The sequence below is a fragment of the Alligator sinensis genome, unplaced genomic scaffold, assembly GCF_000455745.1.
Source record: "Alligator sinensis unplaced genomic scaffold, ASM45574v1 scaffold907_1, whole genome shotgun sequence".
Lineage (NCBI taxonomy): Eukaryota > Metazoa > Chordata > Crocodylia > Alligatoridae > Alligator > Alligator sinensis.
This window is the reverse complement of record NW_005841925.1, coordinates 3450416-3473993: the sequence shown is the minus strand read 5'-3', so window position 1 is coordinate 3473993 and position 23578 is coordinate 3450416. Positions and strand designations below refer to the sequence as shown.

The window sequence follows — 23578 nt, the reverse complement described above, 5'->3', positions numbered from 1 at the left end:
ATAGTGGTTTAGAAGTAGATTTTCAAATTTCAGATTTTCACTTAAGCATTTTACTTTAGTTGAAAGTCAAGTCACTGGAAAGGAGGCACTTAGAAAAGTTGACCCTTTGTGCATCATTGGAGCTGTAGACTCTGTACCCTGTGCTGGTCTTTTGTTTTCTAGATGCAGGGAGGACCTGCTTATTCTGCCTCATGCTGTTTCTTGAAACATACTGCAAGTCTGACTAAGTTGCTGGAATTGTACTTTAAAACATATTTGAATGCATTGGTGTTCCATATTCAACTAAGTGTCATAATCAAGTAAAGAGATGTCTGAATATGTGTTTGTAGACAGATCATTTTAGAACAAATCATCTTGAATGAGTATCTGCAACCACTTCTAAAGCAAGGCTGTTTTGACACCCATCTGAGCAAACAGCAGGCAGAAGGGTGATTCAAGATGGCAACTATGGTGTCTTTCCTTGAACTGAACAGAAAAGATAGATTTGCTTTGAGGAGCCTTATAAATACCAAGGCCTTTGTCTTTGGCACTGTAGCATAGCTGGATTTTGTGGCTCCTGTTTTGCTTGCTATTCCATGTCTAAGATTGGATGTTGGTCATCTTGTAAGGAAAATATACTGATACTAGTTCAGAGACCCAAACTGCATTGGAAAGAAATTGAAGCCAGTTGAGTTTTTCAGGCTAGTGAAAGCTGTTCTCATTAAAGCTTTCACAAGTTAGATTAGCCAGGAGCTTGATGGAATTCCTGGGCTGATTGGTTGACTTCTTCCCTGCCCCTTCATTGGCTTCTCAGGTGTTGCATCACCTGCTTAGAGATTGAAACAGCTGTGTATCAGGAGAAATAACACTGCTGTGAAATGTTCAGGTCTCCCACTTACAGAGATGAAAATGAGACCTGACTCTGGGTGGTTAAGGTATAAGCAGTGAATTCAGAAACCAGAATGTGATTTTTCATTTATCATTCTAAGGCATGGAGCTGTATTCTGAATTTTGATAGCACAGATTACTTACTGATCTGTGACTTCAGGTGACTCAGACCAGGGCTATCAACAGCTAAACAGCCTAGCCGTCAGAGCTGAATGCTAATGATTAAAGTGTTTCTACTATTTTCAGTCACCGTGACTCCTTCTGGACAGATCACTACCTCTGGTGCTCTGACTTTTGACCGTGCATCCACTGTGGAGGCCACAGCTATCATCTCAGAAAGTCCATCCCAAGGCGATGTTTTCACTGGAGCCACTGGTGAGAGCTCAAAACTCATATGCGGTTTGCAGTAATGATGTACTGAGAAGAGTCTGAACTCCTGATGCTAGACCTAAAGACTTTGAAAGCATCAAGGAAACTTATCTTCAAGGGCTTAAAGGGTGTTTGATCACCCAGTTTCCTTTCCTTAAAACAACTCCATCAAATTTAAATCTTATCAGTTTCATAAAACCAATTTAAAGCAGCTTGTTGCTGCAACTGTACCTGTGTCCCCCTCTCCTTTTTTGTTCAAAAAAACCCAAAACCACACAGGAGAAAAAGAAAACTAGCTCTGTAATTAAACTGAGTAATTGAGAAATGGCTCAAATGCCCAAAGTAAATTAAAAAAAAAAAAAGAGAGAGATTTTTTTTTCCCCCCCTACTCTGTCAGTTAGAATTCTGGTATTATTTATAGTAATGCTGGGTACAGTTTTTCAGTGGGATTTAAAAAAAAAAAAATCTATGGCATCTCCTTAAGGCTTAGTACTACTTATAGCAGATGTGAGCATGATGAATTATTTAGATCAGTTCAGACTCTTCAAACAGAAGATACAAAAATTAACAATACTAAACCTTCATAAAATGCTTTAAGATCTACTGATAACTCAGTGATATATAAGAGTTTGCATACTACTTGAAAACATTCACTGAAAGTGAAAAATACTGTTGTATATCCTACTGTTAGAAGATCTGTTATTTATTCACGAGCGAGTACTAGCTGCTTGACTTTCAAGCTATGCAGAGTACATTGTGTAACAATTTTCATGTAGCATCCTTCATATGAAATATCAACAGCTCTTTTCTGTAAAGAGATAGATTAATGAACTGTAGTGTAGTACTTTCTATATAGTCAGAAGGAAAGTAAAACCAGCAGCCTAGTGATGGGGAGGTGGATTTTGGAATAACTTCATATTTGGGCTGTGTTGATTTTTCTCCTGCAGTGCGGACAAGGGCTCCCTTGCCTTCTATGCAAACATGATGGATGACATGAAAAGGGAATAGAAGGAGATGAAAAAGCTATTCCAAGTCATTTGAACATAATATAGGCCAATTTGAATTGTAGCACGAGGGACAGCTGAACGTTGTAGTGCAGGTAGATGTTCAGTTGTTCTTGGCCTTGTAAGCTGGAACATGAAACCTGTGTTCTGTTCAGAGTTTTGCAGGACATGGGCAAGTCCTGAACATGTATTGTGCAGCCTTTGGGGACCCGGGTACCTCTTTAAAGCATTTGGAATCTTTGGATGAAAGTGAAAATATAGACATAGTGTGGATGAGAACAGGTGAGCATCTTTAAAAAAACCTTAATATATAACAGGAGATGCACACCTGCTAAATGTGGAGGGACTTCTTTTATGGTAGTAGTCTCATATCATAAGACTGTTTCCTGTTGACAGTGCTCCTAGTTACTACAGTTTTTAGGATCCATCATCACAAACCAGGCATATAAAACAAGTCAAAGCTGTGTTTATAATATGGTTTTATAATACTCTTTGTTCTTTCAGTAGTACAGGATACTAATGTCCAGCAGCCTTGTCGAGTCAGTCATCCAGAACCCCACTATCCAAGTTATCAGGACAACTGTCAGATTTCACCTTTTCCAGAAGCTGCACTGCCAACTTCTCATCCCAAAATAGGTAAGTTTTGTTGTCTCTGAAATAAGAGTCATCAGTAGCTGGGTTTACCCCATAAACTCTATTTCATCCTCAGCTAGAGATTGTCACAGGAAAATTAATTTATTCTTAGCTTGCTTACTTGGGCTAATGTTGATGAGCTCACTTCTCTTTGTAGAGATTTCAGTGTCCTTCTTGTCCCTAAGAACTTTGAATTATTGGTTTGAATTTATTTCCTAAATCTTACAGCTTTCTGTTAGCATTGTTTCACAAAACTGTATTTTCATGGCTTTTGTTCTAACCATGATGTACCCATTCCTTACCACCAATTCAAATTCAGCTGCAGCAATTTCCTGAAATTCCCATTCTTTGCAATGAATCAACAAGTTCTCAGCCAATTTTGTAGGAGGTTTTTTGATGGCTCTGATTGTATGATTCCATATATGCAAATCATTTCTCCGTGCCCAGAGCCAAACAGATGTCTTGCAAGGATCCTGTTTTAATCTTGTTATAGGTTGGTTCTGCTGAGGCCAAACTATGTTATGTTGGGAAGGTGATAGTAGAGATGTTAAACGTGAAATAAGCAGTTAGGAATGTAAAGAAGCTGAGAGGAAGGTGTTCTGCTTTTGTGTTATCATGGTGTTATCTTTTTGCTGCATATTTTTTTTTGTAGGACTAATTCTTAAATCTCAGAAAACTTACACATTTACCCCCAAACATTTGTAAAAACTACTTTTTGGCAGTCTTGTAAAATGTCTGCTTATGCTTCTTGTTTTTGAAAGAGATGCTACCCTTGTTGGTATCTTATTGCGTACTGCAAGGGTTTGGTTTTTTTTGTGAAGACTAGCACAGTTTTTCAGCAAACTCTAATACTCTGTCTAATACAACCCAGTCGTTGTGTGGATTTACCTCCTTTTTTAAGGTTCAAAACAGTTTTGTGAAAGCTTGCTATGCAACCCTCCTTTTTTACATTGTGCCAACTTTCTTAACTGGTGGCTGATGAGGAATTAGTGGCTGCAAATCTACCACTTAATATTATTTGGGTTGGCAGAGTCAGCGGATAGCTGATCAGTAAGGGTGCATTTTGTATTTGAGAATTGCCATCCTGCTTTCAACTTGTCTATATTCTCACTGGCTGGGATATATTTCTGTTTCTGCATTGGCACCAGAGGCTTAGAGGCTTTCAGCTCCCTGGATCTGTGACTTATGCTGCATCGGCTTTCCTCTAGTTGCAGTTATCACACAAAAAGTTTAATGTGGTCTGAGGCTGTCTCTTTCACCTGATTCCTCTGAGCTTAGATGCTGGAGAATGCTCATCTTCCTCTCCCTTCCACTTTTCTTCTGGCCCACACTGCTTCCACCTGTTTTCTCAGCGTTCAGTACACAACATACAGAGAGGTCTTTGCAAGTTCTGGAATTAGAAGTAAGGGGTATTGGAAGCAGGGGCATACTGGTAGCTGAAACTCCTTTTTCTCTTTAGACTAGCACACACAATCTGTATAACAAAAATAATGCCTTTTAATGTGACCTGAATTAATTCTTCCTTCAGAATGTTTCTTTCTTGAATACTTATGCCAATAACTGGAACAGATTTTGGTTGAAAAAAAAAATTACCATTTAGATCCATATTATCTTGACAAGGAAAGTGGCCTGTTAAGAGTCTCTTCTTGTGAGGGGCTGACTGCCCTTCCCACCAGGGATTGTTTTGCTGATACGTTAATTTTGGAAGGAATAGCTTTGGTAGGTGTTGCAGAAAATCTTTTTATTTGTGCGCATGGTGGGGTTTGAAGAAAGATCTTGGGGTTGAATCCACAAAGGTTATTTGAGCATCTAAACTTTTGATTTTGGGCAAGTGCACCTTGCCCCACATGCTTTGGTGCGTGGCTAGTTACCCCCGGGGTTGTAGGGGAGGCTGGGGCCAGCACTGTGCAGCCTTACCTGGGGGCCTCCTCTTGCAGCGATGGTGATTCTTCTGGGTAGAGCCTGGCTGGCAGCTGCAGCATGGCTCCAGGCAGCCTGGCTCTGCTTTTTCAGTGGTACGTGCTGCCCGTGCACGTGCTGCTCCATTTTTTTTTTTTTCCCTGCAGGTTTTTTTGACCCCTGGATATCCAGGGGTCAAAAAAGCCTGCAGAAAAAAACAACAGAGCAGTACACGCATGGGCAATGCACCCTTGCAGCGCAGAGAACACCTGCTGTGCAGTATGTGGCACTGCAGACATGTTTGTGGTTCCACACACTGCACAGCCACACTTGTCTGGATGCAACCATAAGGGTTGTTTCATAATGCCTTTCCACCTCAGAGTTAGTAAATCACCTGAATGCAAACTTCGGAGCAAATGGTCTGTATCTTTTTCTGATCATGAAAGCTTCACTTAATATAGGAAAAGTGTTTCCGCTGTCAGACACCCTCCACCTCTTATTTTTACCCTGTTACTTCTCTGAGCACTGTCTCAGCCTGAGAGCGAGTCTTGATTTTAAACTCTGACCTGTTTCCGAGGTACAGGAAAAAGCAATTCAAGTTAGAAATGTGGAGTAATACTTTGCACTTTTATATAATATACTTTCGGATGCTCAGAGGAAAGGATTTACATGCAAGTAAGCCTTGCAGCCCCCTGAGGAGGTAGGAAAATGCTCCTCAGGGGCTGTTATCAGTGCTCGGGAACTGGTGAGATGAAGTGACTTTTCCAGTCCCATAATAACTCAGTGGCAGGAGCAAACAATTCAGTCCTGAGTCCAGAAAAGTGTTCTTTGCCTCTAGCAATGAGTCATTTTCTTAGTAGTCTGTAATGAGGTGTTTCGCTTTTTGTAGGTTTGTCTGGAAATGCTTTAAAAAGAAAATCCTAAGCAGTTTGAGCCTTCACAGCAGACATCTGTCAAGACTTACAACAGAGCCTAACATGTGCCCCTTTTTGCATTATTTGAAGTCAAATTCATGGCATGTGTTTTTTTTGTTTGTTTGTTTTGTTTTTTGTGTTCAGCTATAGAGTTGTCTTTCAGTACACTCTTTTTTAATGTAATTTACATTCCCTTTTTAACAAAAGCAGAAATTGAATTCCAAACAGTAGTAGTGGGAGAGTGGTATTTTTTAAAAAGTTAAATAAGGGCTGAGTCAAAAATTTAGAAGACAAGAGTCCTGGATGAGGGATAAGATGATTTAATAGGACTTTTGTTTCTTTCGTTCCTGTGGTTCTGGGAAGCCAGTCAGCACAGAGCCAGATGGATGTGTGTTTGAGCAGCAAATTAAATGCTAATATTATTGACGCTGTGGAACTGAAGGGGAACAACCCTTTTTTTGTGTTCTGAGAAATAGATGTATAAATACAGGATTGAGACAGTTTATGGACTGCTAGGAATAATTACTTTCCTTCTTACTTTTTGAACCTTACAGTGGTTCAACACTCATGCTTTAGTAAGACAGACTACGGTGAAGTTAAAGACAGTGCAAGGTAGCACCTAATGCTGCTTAGATGTGAAAACAAAACAAAACAGCACTTTACTTTCAGCACATGCCCAGAAGAGGCATTGTATTAGTTTGACCTGGCTTGCCTAATGTCTGTATAGATCCTGTACTTCACCAGGGCTTTTTGCTGCTTTTATAGCTGACTGAATCAGCTATTAGATAAAAGTGTGAGAGAGCCCTGCTGAAATGCCCAATCTATATAGACGCTGGGGAGCCAGGTTAAACTGAAGTGCTTCCTCTTTCGGTTAAGCACTGCTTTTTGTTTTATTTTTTTCACGTCTGTCAGCAGCCTTAAAGATGACCTGCCTTCTGCCTGACTTCAGATGAACTCAGTACCATGAGCGTAGGCTGGTAGGTAGCCATGTTAATCTGAAGTTAGGTAGAAGGTAGGGTAGTGTGGCATCTTAATGAGTTAGTCTGTAAGGTGCTACACTGTCCTGCCTTCTACCCATGTCCAGACTGCAAAGCAGAGATTTGATTAAATAATTACCATGCAGCTCAGAATCATAAATATTTACCTCCATTCTCCTGACAAAAATTGGGCTTTGGCACATTGTGCTTGTATATTTCTAGGCTTGAAGCCTGCCTGGATAGCATATTTTCTGGTTTGAACTTGTAGATAATAATAAACAGTGTCCTAATTACTGTATTTATAAAACACTGAAATCTCTGCTGAACATGTTGCAGATATGTGAGACTTTCTATAAGATGGGAAGATTCTTCAACTAGCTGGCTAACTTGCAGGCATTGCTATAATTCTCTGTAGAGCAGAGCTGTCCAACTTTTAAGTGGCCAGAGGCTGTAGGCCCCACAGGCTGCACCAGCAGGGGCTGCCTGCTGTGGGGGCAACATCAGTGGAAGGGGGCACAAACCCCGTCAGGTTGCTTGCCACCCATGGGTGCCCCAGCTCACCTTTGGCTCCCCCTCTACACATACATTTCCCATGTGTTCCAGGCTGCTGGCTCCTCTGGTACTGCATGCTGCGCTGTACCACCCTATCCCCTTGGGTGGGAGCAGGAAGTAGAAGCCAGGGGAGGGAGAGTCTTGAGCCCCTTGCTGCAGCCAGAGCAATGGAGTGGGGGAGGCTGGATGGGAACCAGGTAGCTGCATGATGGCCTCTTGCAGGTTGCCAGTTGGACAACCCTGACACAGAGCATCCTTCCACGTGAGTTTTCATTTTAACCTCAAATTAACATTTGAAATTTTAATAGCCACAGTTCACACCACCACAGGGAGTAACGTAATAAATTCATGCTCCATCCAAAATGCAATCTGATTGAGGATTAGATCTCTCTTACTCATTTAAGACCTGAGTAAATATCGGCCTTTTTGCCAGCTAGGGGGAGGGCGGTTTTAACCCTTGACTGACATTTATTAAGCCTTGTGCTAATGCTAAATGTGTAACTACTTTGTATCAGATAACATTATCAAATGTCAAACCTTGGTCTTGGATTCTGCAGGAAATCCAGCACTGGAAAAAGCTTCTCTGCAAATAGTCTCATGTGAAAGATGAATTTGTCTGATGTCCATAACTAAATGTAATAGCACTATTACCATGACATTCAAACGTTTGCTCTAATTTACTACCTTAATAAAGCCTGTAGAGCAAAGTGGCAGTCACCTGCATCTACATTAGGTAAAGGTCACATAGTTGACACACAGTTCTGTACTACAGTGCGTTGCTTCTGCCTTTAGGAAGTGCTAGCCTCCATCTAAATTGGTGGCCAGATTCCTCTGGGTTTTGTCGCTTGTGCCAAAAGTGATAATTTATGACTTGAAAAATGTTGTCATGTTGTTACACTGATTCCAGTCCCTGACTTTCAGCCTAGTCATATTCAGTTACGTGGAAGCTCTTATACTTAAATCCATTTTGCCTCAACAGCTTTGCTAAGCAGAGACTCATTTGAACTAGAATTGTATTTTATATGTAAAGATGCACCAGAGCAAGTAATTCACTGCAGCTTCACTTCAGAAGGGCATGTAAGGCCACCCCAGTTTTAGGTAGTGTTTGGCTTGTGGTTAGAACTTAGCCCATCCTTAATTTTAAGCCCAGTATGAATTGCAGTCTTGAACAAGGCTTCGTTCCTGAACTTTGGCTTTATAAGGGACTGCTATATGCTGGTTCCATTTTCATGAGTTCTGTTTTCCGAGTCCTGAGAGAAGCAGACCAAAATACTGATTTCCTGATTTTTGCTTTCACAATTGCTGAGGTCTCAATCTTCTTAGAGAGAGTCACCTGAAAAGCACTGTGATTAACTAATGAAGCAATCCTCATAATTCAGAAATCTTCTGACATGGGGAACATTGTGTAAAAGAAGTAGATGTTCTTTTCCTATTAAAACTAACGGAAACAAAGGATCCAGATCCTTTAGGGATACCTACTGTTTTGTTTTATTTTCAAGGACCTTCCCCTGTGTTAAACTTTCTTTCATCCTCCAGTATCCAAGAAAAACCTGGCTCTCATTGCTACCATTTTAGTGAGAGCCATAATTTATAACCTTCAGCAGCTATACGGCTGTCTCAAGGCCTGAACTAACCTTTCCAACACTACTGATGCCCTACACAAAAAAAGCCTGACCAGAGGCTGTATAAGCTGCAGTTACTGGTGGAAAGCAGCTGTTATATTCAGTTGTATTCCTAGAGCAGGTTGTCCTTGCCAGATGGAGAGGCAGGCTTGATAAAGAAAGCAGCATTATTCTTACACTTCTAAGAGGATAGCAGAAAATGGAGGAAACTGAAAACAATTTAAATGGCTTAACTAGATCCTTAATGGTATCATTCCAGCTGCATTGCACATGGCTTTGTGATAGCTGGGATAGCACTCTAAGACTACCTCCATCTCCAGCATCTAAATGTGCTATTGTACATTTAAAATAAACCCTTGTATTTACATTGGCTTTTGATGAGTAGGATGTTAAGAGGTATCTGGTTTGATAGTGGTAACCTATACTAGCAACTTTCAACTTTCTAAGCTTCAGGCTGTGCTTGTCTTTTTTATTCTGTCTCGTGAATCCCTGCCATGGATTCTTTCATCTTCATACCCAAACAGAACAGAAGGATACTTTCTGAATATGCCAGCAGAGGGGAAATTCAGAGTGTCATACCATGTTCTTTCCATACTTTTATAGCTAACATTACAAGAGGGGATCATTTTCCACAAAGCACAGGTACCTTGGATATTTAAAAATGAAAAAGTTCTTGCAGGTTTTCTCCCTGTTTGACCTGTAATAGAAAGGGAAAGGTAGTAGCAGTAGTGTGAGCTAGATCTGACACTACTGACCTACAAAAGAGCATCAAAACTGACCTGCCTCAGGGAATCAAACTAATTCTTGTCTGTGAAATGCTGAGATGGTGTTTCTCCACATCGGACTGGAAAAGTCTTTCTTTTTGCACCTTTAAATATTTATTCCATACTGATTTAAAAGGAGAGTTTCCCACATGAAGCATGATATAACTGTGAGCTTAAGTTAAAAGGAGTCCATCAGCTTAAACACTGGCCTTTGTGCACTGCACTGCAGTGACAAGTTACTCTCACCAAAAATTCTGGCTCCTTCTCCAGTGGGGACAGCCTGGCACATCAGACCCAGCCTGCTGCCGTCAGGTAAAGGTCATTCTTTTCCACTGCAGCCCAGTTTTACAAGCAGGATTTTGTTTCATCTGCAACAGGGTGTAAAATCATGTTTAAAGAAAATAGTTTTTGCAACGTAGCTTAGGAACTCCTTACCCCAAACTGTTGCAGGCCAGACATAGGCTCCTGTTCACTTAGGGTTGTGTCTTAGTTGAGGAGGGAGATAGGGATCAATTATAAGGCTGAACGCTATTGGGAACAGAGAGGCACAAATGAGAGCTCTGAGAAAGCATTGATTCCATCGATTGCAAGCTATCTTCTGTCACCAGGGCCCCTGACGGATGTTACACTTAAGACATGATTAGTCTGTTAATCACATCGTAGTCCACTGACAGACATTAAATTAAAGGCATGATGGAATCTGATGCGCAGTTCCAACAACCATGCCTTCAGCCATGCCACACAATACACATATAGCTATTTAATATATACATCGAAAAAATAGTAAATCTTTGAAAATTGATTGGACTTTTCTAAATTCCTTAGCAAGTTGCCTTATTTAAACTGGTAAACTTAGAAAAAATCATGAGAGAAAAAAGAGAAACTGTTTTTTTTCTAATACACCCCACATGTGTCTGACCCATCTATAGTTAGAATGCCAGATTTTTTTTTTTAAAGGAATATAGAGTTAGTAGGGATTGCAGACACAGTATGCACACACTTCAGTCAGAATTGATTTCATTCTTTGATTAAAGATTTTGTGCTACAATTAATGCTAGTACAAAATGTAGCTAGCTTCTTACCTCCTCTATGGGTCAGTGCAGTTGCAAAGATGTTCTGTAACACTTGGGGTTTGTGCTTTGCTGTGTTAAATTTAGCTGAGTAACAGGAGTCCATGGCAGCAGAGAACTGGCCCTGCATGCCTAGTTTTTCAACATTCTTGCATTTAGGTGATTTTTTTTTTAAAGGTGCATAATTGGCTGGGCTTCATCCAAATAGAACAAGTATGGCTAGTCCTGGCTGTAGAGGGTATCCCTGCTTCCCCACAAGGCCATGTGCTATAATTGCATTTCTCAACACAAAATCTGGCCCGCTTATAATGAACAAGGCTATTTCCTCCAGTTTCTTGTCTGCCTCTCTTCCTGGTTCTCAGTACTGATGAAAATATGGTGTTAATCATTTGCTTGCTTGTTCTTCTTAAGCTGGAAAAATCTCCTGCTGTGACTCTGTTCCTGCTACGGTGGCTCAGCTGGCTAATACTATCTCTGAAACCAAGAGCAAAAGTGCATCTCTTGATATGTACCTCTGCATACTACCCTGTGCAAGCCTGCTTAACTCCTTGTATGGAGGACACAAGCACAGGCCAACATTTTCAAATCTCTGGAATCAGACATTTTAAGTACTTCAGTATCACTTTTAAAGGATTAACTTTCATCATCCAGGTTTGAAAATTTTGGCTGTGATACATGCCTTCTTGTCTGGTTGGCTTGCTGCACTATTAGGTTCATCCGTGGGCTTCTACAGTAATGTTCTAAGGGTGGAAATGTCATTCCCCAAAAGACTTTTCAATATACCAAGGGCTGTGCAGGTTCTGGAAGGCCAGAAAATTAGTCTCATTGTTCACTTCTTCCCACAGAACTAGTTTTTATCATTAAACTTTCATTTAATAATTTTCTGGCCTCCATAGTGGTTGAGAACTTCAGAAATGTGACAAGGGTGTAAGTGAACACAGCGTAGCTAAACATCTGCTAGAGGGCCAGCCCAATGGTGTTTGACTGACTCACCCAGGGGAAAAATATGGGGTAATGCTGAGCAAGATTTAGGAGCTTTTTGTGGAAACTACCAACAGTGGGAGAAATGTTCTTCACCGAAAGAGGCAAAAGCAAACTGTGAGAGTGGCTTTGAACTTCTTGGGTCAGCAAAACCGAAAAGAAAGCCTGAATCAGTAACTTCAGAGTGTTAATGGAGTATCAGCTACCTCCACTACTCACGCACTCATCTTCCTTGAAACTTAAAAGAGATAAATGTCAGCATTGATTCTTTTCACATTGACTGTTATAGCAGATGTCTCTTAATACCATTATAGCAAATGCTTCTAATGGAGATGTCTATTCCAGGGCCAAGTTATACAGTGTTTGGCATCTCAGGTTTCATGCATATACCCCAGCTCTTTCCAGCTCAACCATCAGAACCTCTATCTCTTCTAGCTCTCCCCAACCATTTTTTGAAAGCCATTCTGCATTGCCAATAGCCAGAGTTATGATTTGCTGAGAGAGAGGTAGCATCTGTTTTTAAGTAGATGAGGCATCTTCAGATATTGTGGTGCTTGGGGCATAGAAATATTCAGGGCTGAGTAACAGCCAAACTGCATTAGGCTTTGCTGGAGTGTACTGTAACATGCTATTTCCTTCTTCTAATAAGTAAAAAGCTTCCCAAATACTTCCTGCCTTCCAGGCTAAGTCATCCAGGTCCGAAAGTCCTGCATGTTCTTCACTCATCCAGGTCCAAAAGTCCCACCGTGTTTTATTCCTTGTAGCTCTGTCAGAGTGCTCCATTTGTTGCTTTGATTATGTTTGTTTAGCCGGGTCTTGGTTGGACAGAACTTTTGACTGAGATGTTAAAGGAGCTGAAACACTTTAATCCTGTGTACTTTGTTTTGCTTTCTTAATATTTAGTGTTGACGTCACTTCCTGCCCTGGCTGTGCCACCCACTACCCCTACCAAAGCCATATCCCCTTCAGTGGTGAATGGGCTGGAGATGACAGAGCAACGGAGCTGGCTGTACCTGGAGGAGATGGTCAACTCCTTACTCAACACAGCCCAGCAACTGAAGACTCTGATTGAACAGGCTAAACAGGCCAGCTCCTCCTTCCGTGAGGCTGCTGTTACTCAAGCGAAAATTCAAGCTGACGTGGAGAGGAAAGAGGTAAAAATGCTGGAAGATCTAGGATGGCTTAGCTCCTAAGTGTCTTTGCTACCAGCTGCTAAGTGTGTGCACAGTGACTGCTTGCTGATGATGGTAGCAAAAGACTGGCTGAAAATAGTCTAGTGCTAAGAAAAGCTGGGTTCTAACCTTTTCCCCCATCCCAGTCTTGGAGGTTAGCAAGTCCACTGATCATCATGCAGAGGAAAGAGGGCTCTAGGATTTTCAGAAGCTGAGCATGCATAGCAAATTGTTTATTCTCTTTGCTGTAGATGATCTATATCCTGAGCCATGATATCAGGGTTCTAATTGGAAAGGGGGTGTTCATTTCATACAAGATGTACATACCACACAACCAGAGAATAAAAGGCATGGCTAATTAGCCAGATGTTTGCTGTGCCATCTTTATGACAGGCTAGCAAATGTTTAAAAGAACTTACTTGGGCTGTGAGTTTTCTCTTGGAGGAGCAAAGGCTGTGGTAGAGTGGAGTTTGTGGGGAAGTTGGACAGGGCCAAAATGTTTATTTCAGCTCTTGAGAACTTTTGTTGATATAGTTTAAAAAATGAAGTTTAGCTAAAATCTGTCCCTGTGGTAGGAATGTGAAGCAAGATCTCATTGCTAGTAATCTTAGCCCTGACAGGCATGTGCCCCTCAGTCTCTCTCCCTTCCCATCTGAGATCCAACCTTCCTACTTTTCTAAACCTCCCCTGATGCACAAGCAAGGACTCCACATGTCCTTTTACAACAGCATATTCTCACAGCCAAATCAGACTTCAGGCTTGGGTGAATAAACTCCCTCAGCTCCTCTTGTTCCACAAACCAGCATCTGCTGACATGGAATAGAGGGAGACAGGCTTTTTTGTTTGTTTGATTGGTTTTATCTGCAGTGACAAAAATCCCAGCTCTTGTGCTAGTCCATGTACTGCATCCCTCTCCTTCCTGAATTGTACATATGTGTGTGTGTACAACATTCAGTTCTCTATTATTTTCAGTCTAGGCTAACAATGTCCACCTCCAATGTTGCTATTCTGATTTGGAACCCATGCTGCACAGATGTAAAGGACTTCACAAAGCGGCATTAGGCAGCGAAGAATTAGACCCACAGAGCTTTGAGAAGAATGTTTGTCCACAGGTGGAGATCTGTTTTTGTTTAATTTTGCTTTCCCTCACCCTCCACCTGCTTCTCTGTCTCCCCTCAGGACTCCCAGGTGAAGAAGGCTGAATGGGTTTTCCTTTAGAAGCACATTGACACTACTTGAACTTGATGTGAAGGGGTCTCTGAAAGAGCAATACAGGATGGATCCCTTCCAGCAGAGCCGGGTGCAGCACTTTGCTGGGCTCCTAGCAGTTCCCGGACTAGGAAGTGAGGGATCAAATCCAGCTGTTGCACAGCAATTTGTGGGGTTAATTTTACAGGGCAACTATGTATGTGAGACAGGGTATATTTCCCAGGACATGAATCCCAAGCTGGACTATCCCTGCCTCCTGAATTTTTTATTTTGTAATGGGATGTTGATATCTGTGCTGCTTGATGGGTGCGTCTACACATGCGCTTTAGTGCGCAGTAGCCTATTTTACTACTTATTAAAGCATTTCGTAAAAAAACATGCAAATATGCTAATACACAGTAAAATAAGCTACTGTGCATTACGCATCAGTAAAAAAGTGTGTGCTTTTGCTACTGCACAATAAGGCAGCCTAATGTGCATTTATTTAGTACCGCACAATGGACTAAATTTAATGTGCATTAGGCAAAGTGAATTCATGCACATGTAGATGCATCCAATAACATCTTATTCTTTTGAGAAACATGGCAGATTGCCTTCACCGATCCAAAGAATAACATTTAAAAAAAAATTCCGTTTTGAGCCAAGACAGTTCTACTTACTCACCAGCAAAATACTTTCCTACCTAATAACAGCTGTACTTGGTGCATCCAGATTTGTTTTTAATTGTCTTTTAATCCAAAATGCTTGCTGGGGAAAAAAAGAAAGACAGCTCTGCTAAAATGTACAACAATATCACGCAGATTTATTGGCAAATGCATGTAAGGAAAACAAATCTAGACAGTTTTTCCATGCAGTTGTTCAAATGAATTTCACTGTGGGGAAAAAGCACAAGATTCATGGGTGAAAGTGCAATGATTGAAAGTAATTAAAGTAAATGCCAGGCAATTAAGCTTCATATTTTGTTGTTGATCAAGCACACTTTCTTGAAAATGCCCTGGTATATGTCACAAGGCCCTTCTTTAGCTGAAGACTGATATTGCTTGGGATTAGCATTAGACATCTGATACTAAGGGAGTAGAAGGATCGTGCAGATATTGCTCTGTCATAATTAACTATTGCTTTAATTAAGTTTGCATGATCTCCACAATTCCCTTCTCTAGTGTTGGACAAGAGCCTTGTTTTGTAATGATTAGTCCGGTAGAAGGCATTATGCTAATTTGGTCTTTTGTGTGAATCAGCTTAATATTAAAAAAAAACAGTCCTTTAGCAGTACTTTGGGATGGATCAGAGCAAATATTCATTAGTAACCCTCAGAGTAGCTCAAGGGATTAATGTAATAAGTCAGAAGGGGTATTAATCAATTTTCATTAAGAGAAATGATGAGCCTAGAAGTCCTGACACCTCTGCAGGAACACTGCCAGTTTTGTGTCAACAGTCTGGGCTCTGCTGCTCTCTTAAGGATTTTTTTTAACACAGGATCCTTTTGTTAGATAGGGATGGCAGAGAAAACTCAAATACAGGATAAACCCATCACCAAGTTGAGGGTTCAGCTCTTCATGGAAAAATGATTTAACATGGGTTAAAGAGATCTGTTAGTGTATTCAGGCTAGTTTCCAATATAACAGACTAGTCAGCAATGAACTTTGCTGCCACAACTGTGAATATCCTTGTTACTTGTTACCAGTCAGAATTCATTCAATTCAAGATCAGGGCCCTTACAATGGAATTTGACACTGTAACTCTAATTCTTAGCTCAGAGTAAGTATATTTGCTAGCAGGTGAAGAAAGCGAGTAGGAAAGTGTGCCTGTGCATTAGCTTTGCTTTAGTCTTTGATAAATAATGAAGCAGTGTTAACAGTTGCTTGCTAATCTTGTAGAAAACTTAGACATTGCTGCATAAAAGCTGTAGCTGAGTCTTAAATATTGCAAATGAACCAATCTGATTTCAAATGGCAGCCATTCATTTAGCCTAGCTGAAATGAAGTATATGCAGAAAAGTGGTATTCATTTTTCCTGTGTTGAGATTTGTAGAATTTATAACCATGCAAAAGACAGGTTTACTTCCAATTTTCCTAGGCAGGAGGAGAGATTTGTGTTGGGTTAGGTTTGCATCTGCTATTTGTCCACTGATTGAAACAACACCAATGAATTCAAATGGTTTGACTTCACGAAGCTTCATTCTGCTCATATATGACTGTGATGGTTCACTTGAGTCACCAGGATGCATATGTTTTTAAGGGGTGACTAGAATGAGAAATATTGGCAGGCAGAGGACTTGTTATGTGTAGCAAATAAAAAAAATATGCTCAACATTATGAGTGTAATGTGCATTGATAAAAAGCCAATGCACATTACACAACAAAGCTGCACTTTGTTTCTTATGTTAGTCTGTTGAGTCTGAGTTTGGCACAAAGGTTAGATCAGTGGATGCATTTACAAATCTATGGCAGTATCTAGACCCAGAACATTTAACACTGGGGCATGTAAGACTGGACTACCCAGCTTTTCATAAAAGAAAATTATACCCAGGCAGTGTAACAGAATATATATGTAGACAGTGTGCACTTTAATATTTTAAAAAGGAGCATTTCAGAATACCTTCTTCTTCAGTTTACTCCCCAAGTCTGGTGTTTAGAAATTTACATTCTCCTGTGACCACTGTTAGTGTTGCATTCCTCATTATCATAGCAGGAAAGTGGTCTGTTTTAAGGGTTTGTGAAGCCCTCAGCTGTTAAATAGGAAATGTAAGATCACTGACTCCAAACCTAAAAAGAATGTTTCAGATAGGTAACTTCTTGCAAGGGGCAATTCTTATGTCTACATATACATTCAGTTACTAATTTTGACTGTCCTTCTCTTTTAGTTAATATAAATTGGCTTAAGGAGCATGGTTTGGTGGGTAAGGTTCAGGACCAGGGGTCTATTCCAGGTTCTGTTTCCAGCTCTGCCACAAATTCCTTATTTGGCCTTGGGTAAGGTGCTATGTGCCACCATTCCCCATATACAAAAATAAGAATAACACTTACTTCATTTAGTTTTCATGGGGTTCATATTGGGTTGAAAAGTTTTGATATCCCTGGATGGAAGATACAATAAAAGTAGAAAGTATTGAGAATATAGGTTTAAAAAAATTGCTTTCCTAGGCAATTATTAAAGCTGAAAAATAACATTCCATTATTTTTTGCAGTGGCTGTTTTGGGATAGTAACAGTTTCAGTGGTATTGTTTTAGTTCTGACACCTGCCATAGATGGTGAGGATACATATTCAGTCCTTTTAAAACCATTGTGGATGCAGTGTAACTTGGTGTTGGTAGCCCAGAGCATTGCTTAGAATATGAAATAGTTACTGTGTGAGCAACACAATTTAAATAACTCCAGCCATTTTAAAACTAGAATGTAACTGGCATTAAGGCCACCTTCTTCATGCAATTGCCCCATGACATCCAGAATGTCTTTAATTATATTTCTTGATTTTAAAAAAGCTGCTCCTCTGTAGAGACCTCCAAGATTCAGTCCCAGAAATAAAACCAGCACGAGCTTGAACGCTGTAGACTTCAGTGCCCATAGAAACCCAGTATCTGTATACAAACACTTATTGCACACGTAATTGATGCTTCACTGCTATGTGTTGCTCTGTTTTGAAACAGAAACACCGGATGTCACTTCCTAACACTTGTCTTAGGGTGCAAGACGTATCTGGGGTTTGGATAAAAGTAATTTATTATTCATTTAAGGAAAAAAAGGCTAACTCTATTAAATATTTGTGTTTCTTGTGTTTTGTAAAAATGAACTTCTCTAAGTATTTTTGTATTGAAGCCTTTTCTAAGCAATAAACTATTTTTGGTCTCAAATAAGTATGATTCCATCTTTCCCAGGATTCCCTCTTAGACTTGTAAAATTCTCAGCCACCCTTGTTAAAAGACCCAGAGGAAACAGTTTGGTCCCTTGAACAGTTGCTGATCTCTGGTTTAACTGCATCTTTTCTTTATAAAAAAGAGAGAAGGTGGGTGATGAGCTGTCTTCACTTAGGGGCGGCAGATGCTTGGCATCTCACAGAAGACATTCAGCATCTTTCAGGATCAGCCCAGAAGGAATGGATTAAAGACACGACTTCACACATGCCCAAGCACCTATAGCATCTGTGTTTTTCTTAAAAAGTATATGAAATCACCTTTTATTTTGTGGGGCGAAAACCAGCACTCCCCTCCCCCATATTCTGAGCAAATTGGCTGTGTTTAAGCCATCAAAAAAAAACAATAGATGTGCATGGTAAGCATCTCTGCCTTGGAGATCAGCATCAAATCTGTTTTAAAAAGAGGTTTATAATTTGATGTTACCCTTCCCTCCAATACAGCAGGGAGAAACCTACTTTTAAGAAAAAGGCTGAAGATTAAATCAGTTAACAGCTGGACTGTCTGCTTTCTCGGAGAGATTAAAACAACTGAGGGCAGGAGGGCATAAAATTAAACTAAAAAAGGGATGGGCATCTAGTATACCTAGAGAGTTGCTGGGATGTGGATTATACCACACCCCGCCACCCACCCTCCAGTGCAGCAGCAAATCCAATCAGTTTCTTGCAAGTCTTTTTTTGTGAGCGGGAACATGAATATCCTGCATCAATCCCCACGTGATAGAATCATTTCCCTGTTTGGTTCTTGAATGACTTAATTCTGCAGGCCACCCTGTAATGACATAATACCTGATAGAGATTGATAAAAGGGAGATAAAAATCTTGTCTGCACCTGCAGATTTCAGGAGAGCTGGGCCTGAGTTGCAGGAGTTCTTCAGCTAAGGACTGAAGATGGCTGTGCTCCTTGTCGATCTTTCATCACTAAAAATCTCCTGTGCAAAAACAGAACAGCCAAGTTTATGCACCTCTGGAAAGCCAGCAATACATTTTCAGCTAAGAGAGAAAAGAATCCTCAGCTGTGCAGTGTGGCAGCTCAGGAGGACTAGGACTCATTGATTTCCCCTCCCCCCCCCCACCTTGCACAAGGGACATCCATCTGTGTGACTGAATAGATTTGCTGACAGATATATTGTGGTTGATTAGGACTGTCTCTGTTGGAGGGGAATATTTATTCTAACACTTCAGCGTGTTGCATTTTTATTACCATTAGACAGGTGCCAGGACACACACAAATACAGTATACAAAAAATATAGCCATAAAAGCAGTGTGGAATTTTTCCATACTTCACGCTAACTAATTTGTGTTGGCATAGTAGTTTGCTATCCACTTAGTACTTAAGCCTTGGAGCTTTTTTTGGAAGGATGTATGGTTTCTTCCAAACATGACTCTCTTGTTCAAATAAGCATTCTGTAAAGGGGCAAAAGAACATATGCTAGAGAGATCAGATGCCAAACCTCAGCTGATATATATCACCTCTTCTTCTATTGGTCTGTATTCCACTGAGGTGGGCCTTCAGTTTGGACAAAACTGTGGCTTCAAATTCCAAGCAGAAAATTGTACCAAGTAAACTTGGATATAAATGCCCTCCAGTTCCCTTGTGCCCAGCTGAGATTTGAAGTGTTGCAGATTCTGTACATGGTAATTTGCATTCTGCACAGACTGAGCAAGTCTCTTAAGGTATGGACACGTACATTTTATCTGCTTTAATGTTGACAGGGGAGGCTGCTGCTTGGGATCCCACAGCAGCTTGTAGAAGCTAAACATTTCTACCTGAGTCTGTAGCAATGCAAATGAGCTAAATCATCTGAACTTTGACCCTGAATAAATTAGGGTTAATAGCTGGAGCCATTTTCCTACTTTTGTGTGGCTACAGAATCATGCAGATATAACAGTTGCATCCTAACAGCTTGTACTGGCATCCTTTCATAGCAGTGAAATTGTTAAAAGTCTGTCCATATGCTTAGTTTAATAAAGCCAGAAGCAAATCAAACATCTCGCTATAGTCAGGTTGTGTCTATGCTGCATCCTTGGCCCTCCAGGTAAAGCATGTTCTCAAGCATGCTCCCTCCTGCTCACATGTGCCAAACCTGGAAATGTGCCAGTGAAAGTGCCCTAGATGTGCTATCTCACCACTGCTCCCAAGCTGTTTGTCTATAATACTATTCAGAAAATGGCTATGACGGGGTGTCCCAAGAGCATCTTAACCTTACATTTCTGAGTTGGGAGAGCATTCCTGGAAAGATCAAAGACGCAGCATAGATTTTTACCCTGAAACCTCCATCCGGTATTTTTCAGCTCCCAAGAACTTCTTGATATTGATTCCATGTCACAGTAAATTGAAGCTTCACAGGAACACTATGACGCCAGGTCAAAAAGATGATCCAAAATTAATCCCATAATCTGCTTAAGCATTTGGTTCCTACTTTTGGATAAACCTACTTTGCTCTAAGGTGGTATGGAGTTTCTTTTGCTTAACTGTTCCCTTGGGAATTTATTGCTGGACTAGCACTGTCTGTATAATTTGACCAGGTTTCAGTATCTCTTGTTAATTTCTCAGCAGGCTCTGCCACTGGGCACATCAGGTTCAGATATGGGGATAGGAATCGTTTATTGTACTCAGAAACTGACCTTGAGCAAATTTTTATGCCACCTGCTTATATGTGCACATGCTCAGGCACAGTGTGAGCTGCTATGGAATAGGTTAGTGTACACTGGTGTTTCTCAGACCAGAGTGCATGCATCCCTGGGAGTATGTGGCAAACTTCTAGAAGGTACGTAAGAGGAAGGGAAGAGGTAAATATAAATGGAAGAGGAAGAATTGAAAAACAACTCTACAGTATCTCTTAGTTGCAGGGGAGATTAAAATATGATGGTAGTGAGAAAGTGTTACTTTTTCTCAGCTGTAATAGAATCATAGGGAAACACAGCAATGAAGCAAACTTAACCCAGGGAAGCTTCAAAATTCCTGGTGTACCCCAGCAGATACTAGATGTCAGAGCACGTGGTGATAACATCACATTTCAGACAAACCAAGTCTTAAAGTTGGGCTCATTTGAAGAAATGCAGCTTTCTAAATCTGTGCTCACCAAATTTACCTGCATGTTTAGCATGAAGGATCAGTTACAAAACCCTAGCAGTTTGCATGCTTAGGCTTTGCCTTTAATAGGGTAGCAGAGGTGCTTAATTCTTCTATGGCTGCTTGTTTGCAGAAGGTCTTCAATCTCTACATTTTCTGTGTGTTGGGGAACTAGATAGTAAAGCCAAGGTAGTTCCTAGAGGGTTTCAGACATGCTTATTTTGTCTGTTTGTTGTCTTTTCATACCTGTTGAGCTGTTCTACTTCTCCAGAGTTTAGCTGGCTTTTGAAGTAGAATAGGGAAATGTGACTCACAGGGGTGGGCAATTATTTCAGGTGGAGGGCTGCTTACTGAGTTTTGGCAAGCCATCAAGGGCCGCATGACAGGCAGCTGGGGGCAGATAAATATTAATTTTCTAATTTTTTTAGGGGCCCTGTGGGTCGCAACGGGTCCACGGGCTGCATTTTGCCCACCCCTGCTCTATCAGAAGCACAGGCAAAGCAGTTAGCTGATGGTCTTATAAAGTCTTCAGTGTTCTTGTCTTGGTACTTGTGGTGCTGCTAACTGATAACTTTTTGTGCTTTCATTTGTACAAGAATATCATTTATTGCAAGATTAAGCCACCACATTAATGAATAAGCAACTTGTTTGGGTGAAGTGAGTGTAGATTCATATTGCCTTCAATTAGCTGTTACCCTAGCAGCTAACTAGGATGTCTGCTGCAAAGAAGTGGCCTTTGCACCAGCTACTTCATTCACTTCAAGAGTATCCTTCAGTGTCCCGTTCTTGCAAGGGATGATAATGTTTTGTTCCAGTGCTGTGGTAGCTAGAGTTCTCCAGGCTTTGTGCAAGTAAATAATGTACTAATAATACACTAATGGGATGTAGGCGGAATTTCCCCCCTTAATCTAATAGCTCGGCAAACAAGCTCAGATAATGAGGTGTCTATGATAAACCACTTCCCATGTTGCTGTGGTTCAGGGACAACACTGCCTATCTGAAGTAATATGTCCAACATTTCTCTCATTGCAGCAGTATCAAAACCAGTTATTTCAACAAACAGAAGATGTGGATGGAAAAACAGAAATCATCATTAAGGTAAGTACGAGGCTAACACATCACACTAGGAAATGTAAATCCTATCTCTAAAGAGAGGTAGTTAGCCATGTTAGTCCAAAGTTGGGTGGACAAGGGAGGGTGGTGACCAAGTTAATTAATAAGGTGCCATCCTGTCCTGCCTTCTGCCTACTTGTAAAGATCATGTGCTTTCAGAATGTTCTTTAGCAACCTTTTTGCTTGTCTTGTCCCAATTCAAAATGTAGTTAAAAAACAAACAAACCCCAAAACCACTCTTTCTGAAATGTTCAGACTTGTCCCATCAGAAATCAGACACCAAACCATTGTCCCCTCTAGTGAGGTCTGACAAACTCTTTGTTTCTTAAACGTGACATTTCATCTTCACAAGTCCCCATTGTACTTCCTGGAGGCAAGCAGCAGTGAGTTTTTCTGAGCTGTGTTGATGCAGTTCCTACCTGGTTGGTAGGTCTTGTTAGCAAAGAACAGGAAGCTCTCCTCTCTTCTTGTAAGTTGAGTATCACCTTTGCATGGTTCCTATCACCGTTGGGTGCTATGACTCAAAATTGGGCCTTCTACTGAATTATTCAGTAGGCTTTTCATAATGGTTTTGCCCTGTTTTGGGTATTAAAACATTCATAGATTCATGAATGTTTGGGTTGGAAGGGACTTTAGGAGATCATCGTGTTCAACCACCTGCCCTGGGTAGGAAAAAGCGCTGGGGTCAAATGACCCCAGCCAGGTGCACATCTAGCCTCCTCTTAAAGACCCCCAAGGTAGGGGAGAGTGCCCTTCCTTGGAAGTCCATTCCAGATTCTGGCCACCTTTACTGCAAATAAGTTCTTCCTGATGTGTCTAACCTAAATCTGCTCTCCATCAGTTTGTGGCTATTGTTCCTAGTTACTCCAAGGGGCACCCCTTGTATCTCCTATTCCTTGCTGCCCCTTCCCCCGCCCCCCAATGAATTTATAGGTGGCCACAAGATCACCTCTCAGCCTTTTCTTGCAGAGGCTGAAGAGATCCAGGGCCCTCAATCTCTTCTCGTAGGGCTTTGCCTGCAGGCCCCCAACCATACCAGTTGCCCTCCTCTGAACCCTCTCAAGGTTGTCCACATCACTCTTGAAGTACAGCGCTCAAAACTGGATGCAGTACTCCAACTGTAGCCTGACCAGTGCTGCATAAAGGGGAAGTATCACCTCCCTGGACCTCTTTGTCATGCACCTGCTAATGCATGTTAAAGTGTGGTTAGCTTTACTGATTGTTTCGTCACATTGACAACTCATGTTCATCTTGGAGTCAACAGTGACTCTGAGATCCATTTCCGCTGCTGTGCTGCTGAGAAGGTCCTTCCCCAGCCTGTAAGTGTGCCCGTGATTCCTTCTCCCTAGGTGCAGCATCTTGCATTTGTCCTTATTGCATTGCATCCTGTTCTGTTCTGCCCACTTTTCCAACCTGTCCAGATCCGCCTGAATTCATTCCCTACA

General features: G+C 41.0%; 1 protein-coding gene across 2 annotated transcripts in view; it reads left to right on the top strand.

Annotated features, from left to right (window-relative positions):
- The window catches only part of DEAF1 (DEAF1, transcription factor), a 39908-nt gene that overhangs the window by 8878 nt on the left and 7452 nt on the right, over positions 1-23578 (top strand). Inside the window, exons 8-11 of one of the 2 annotated variants that reach the window (XM_014517763.1) lie at positions 1114-1242; positions 2748-2876; positions 12556-12806; positions 22053-22118. In XM_014517763.1, the coding sequence (XP_014373249.1) occupies positions 1114-1242; positions 2748-2876; positions 12556-12806; positions 22053-22118 (575 nt within the window). Of the gene's footprint in view, positions 1-1113; positions 1243-2744; positions 2877-12555; positions 12807-22052; positions 22119-23578 lie in introns of both variants that reach the window. The other variant, XM_025198553.1, reaches the window with a different exon arrangement.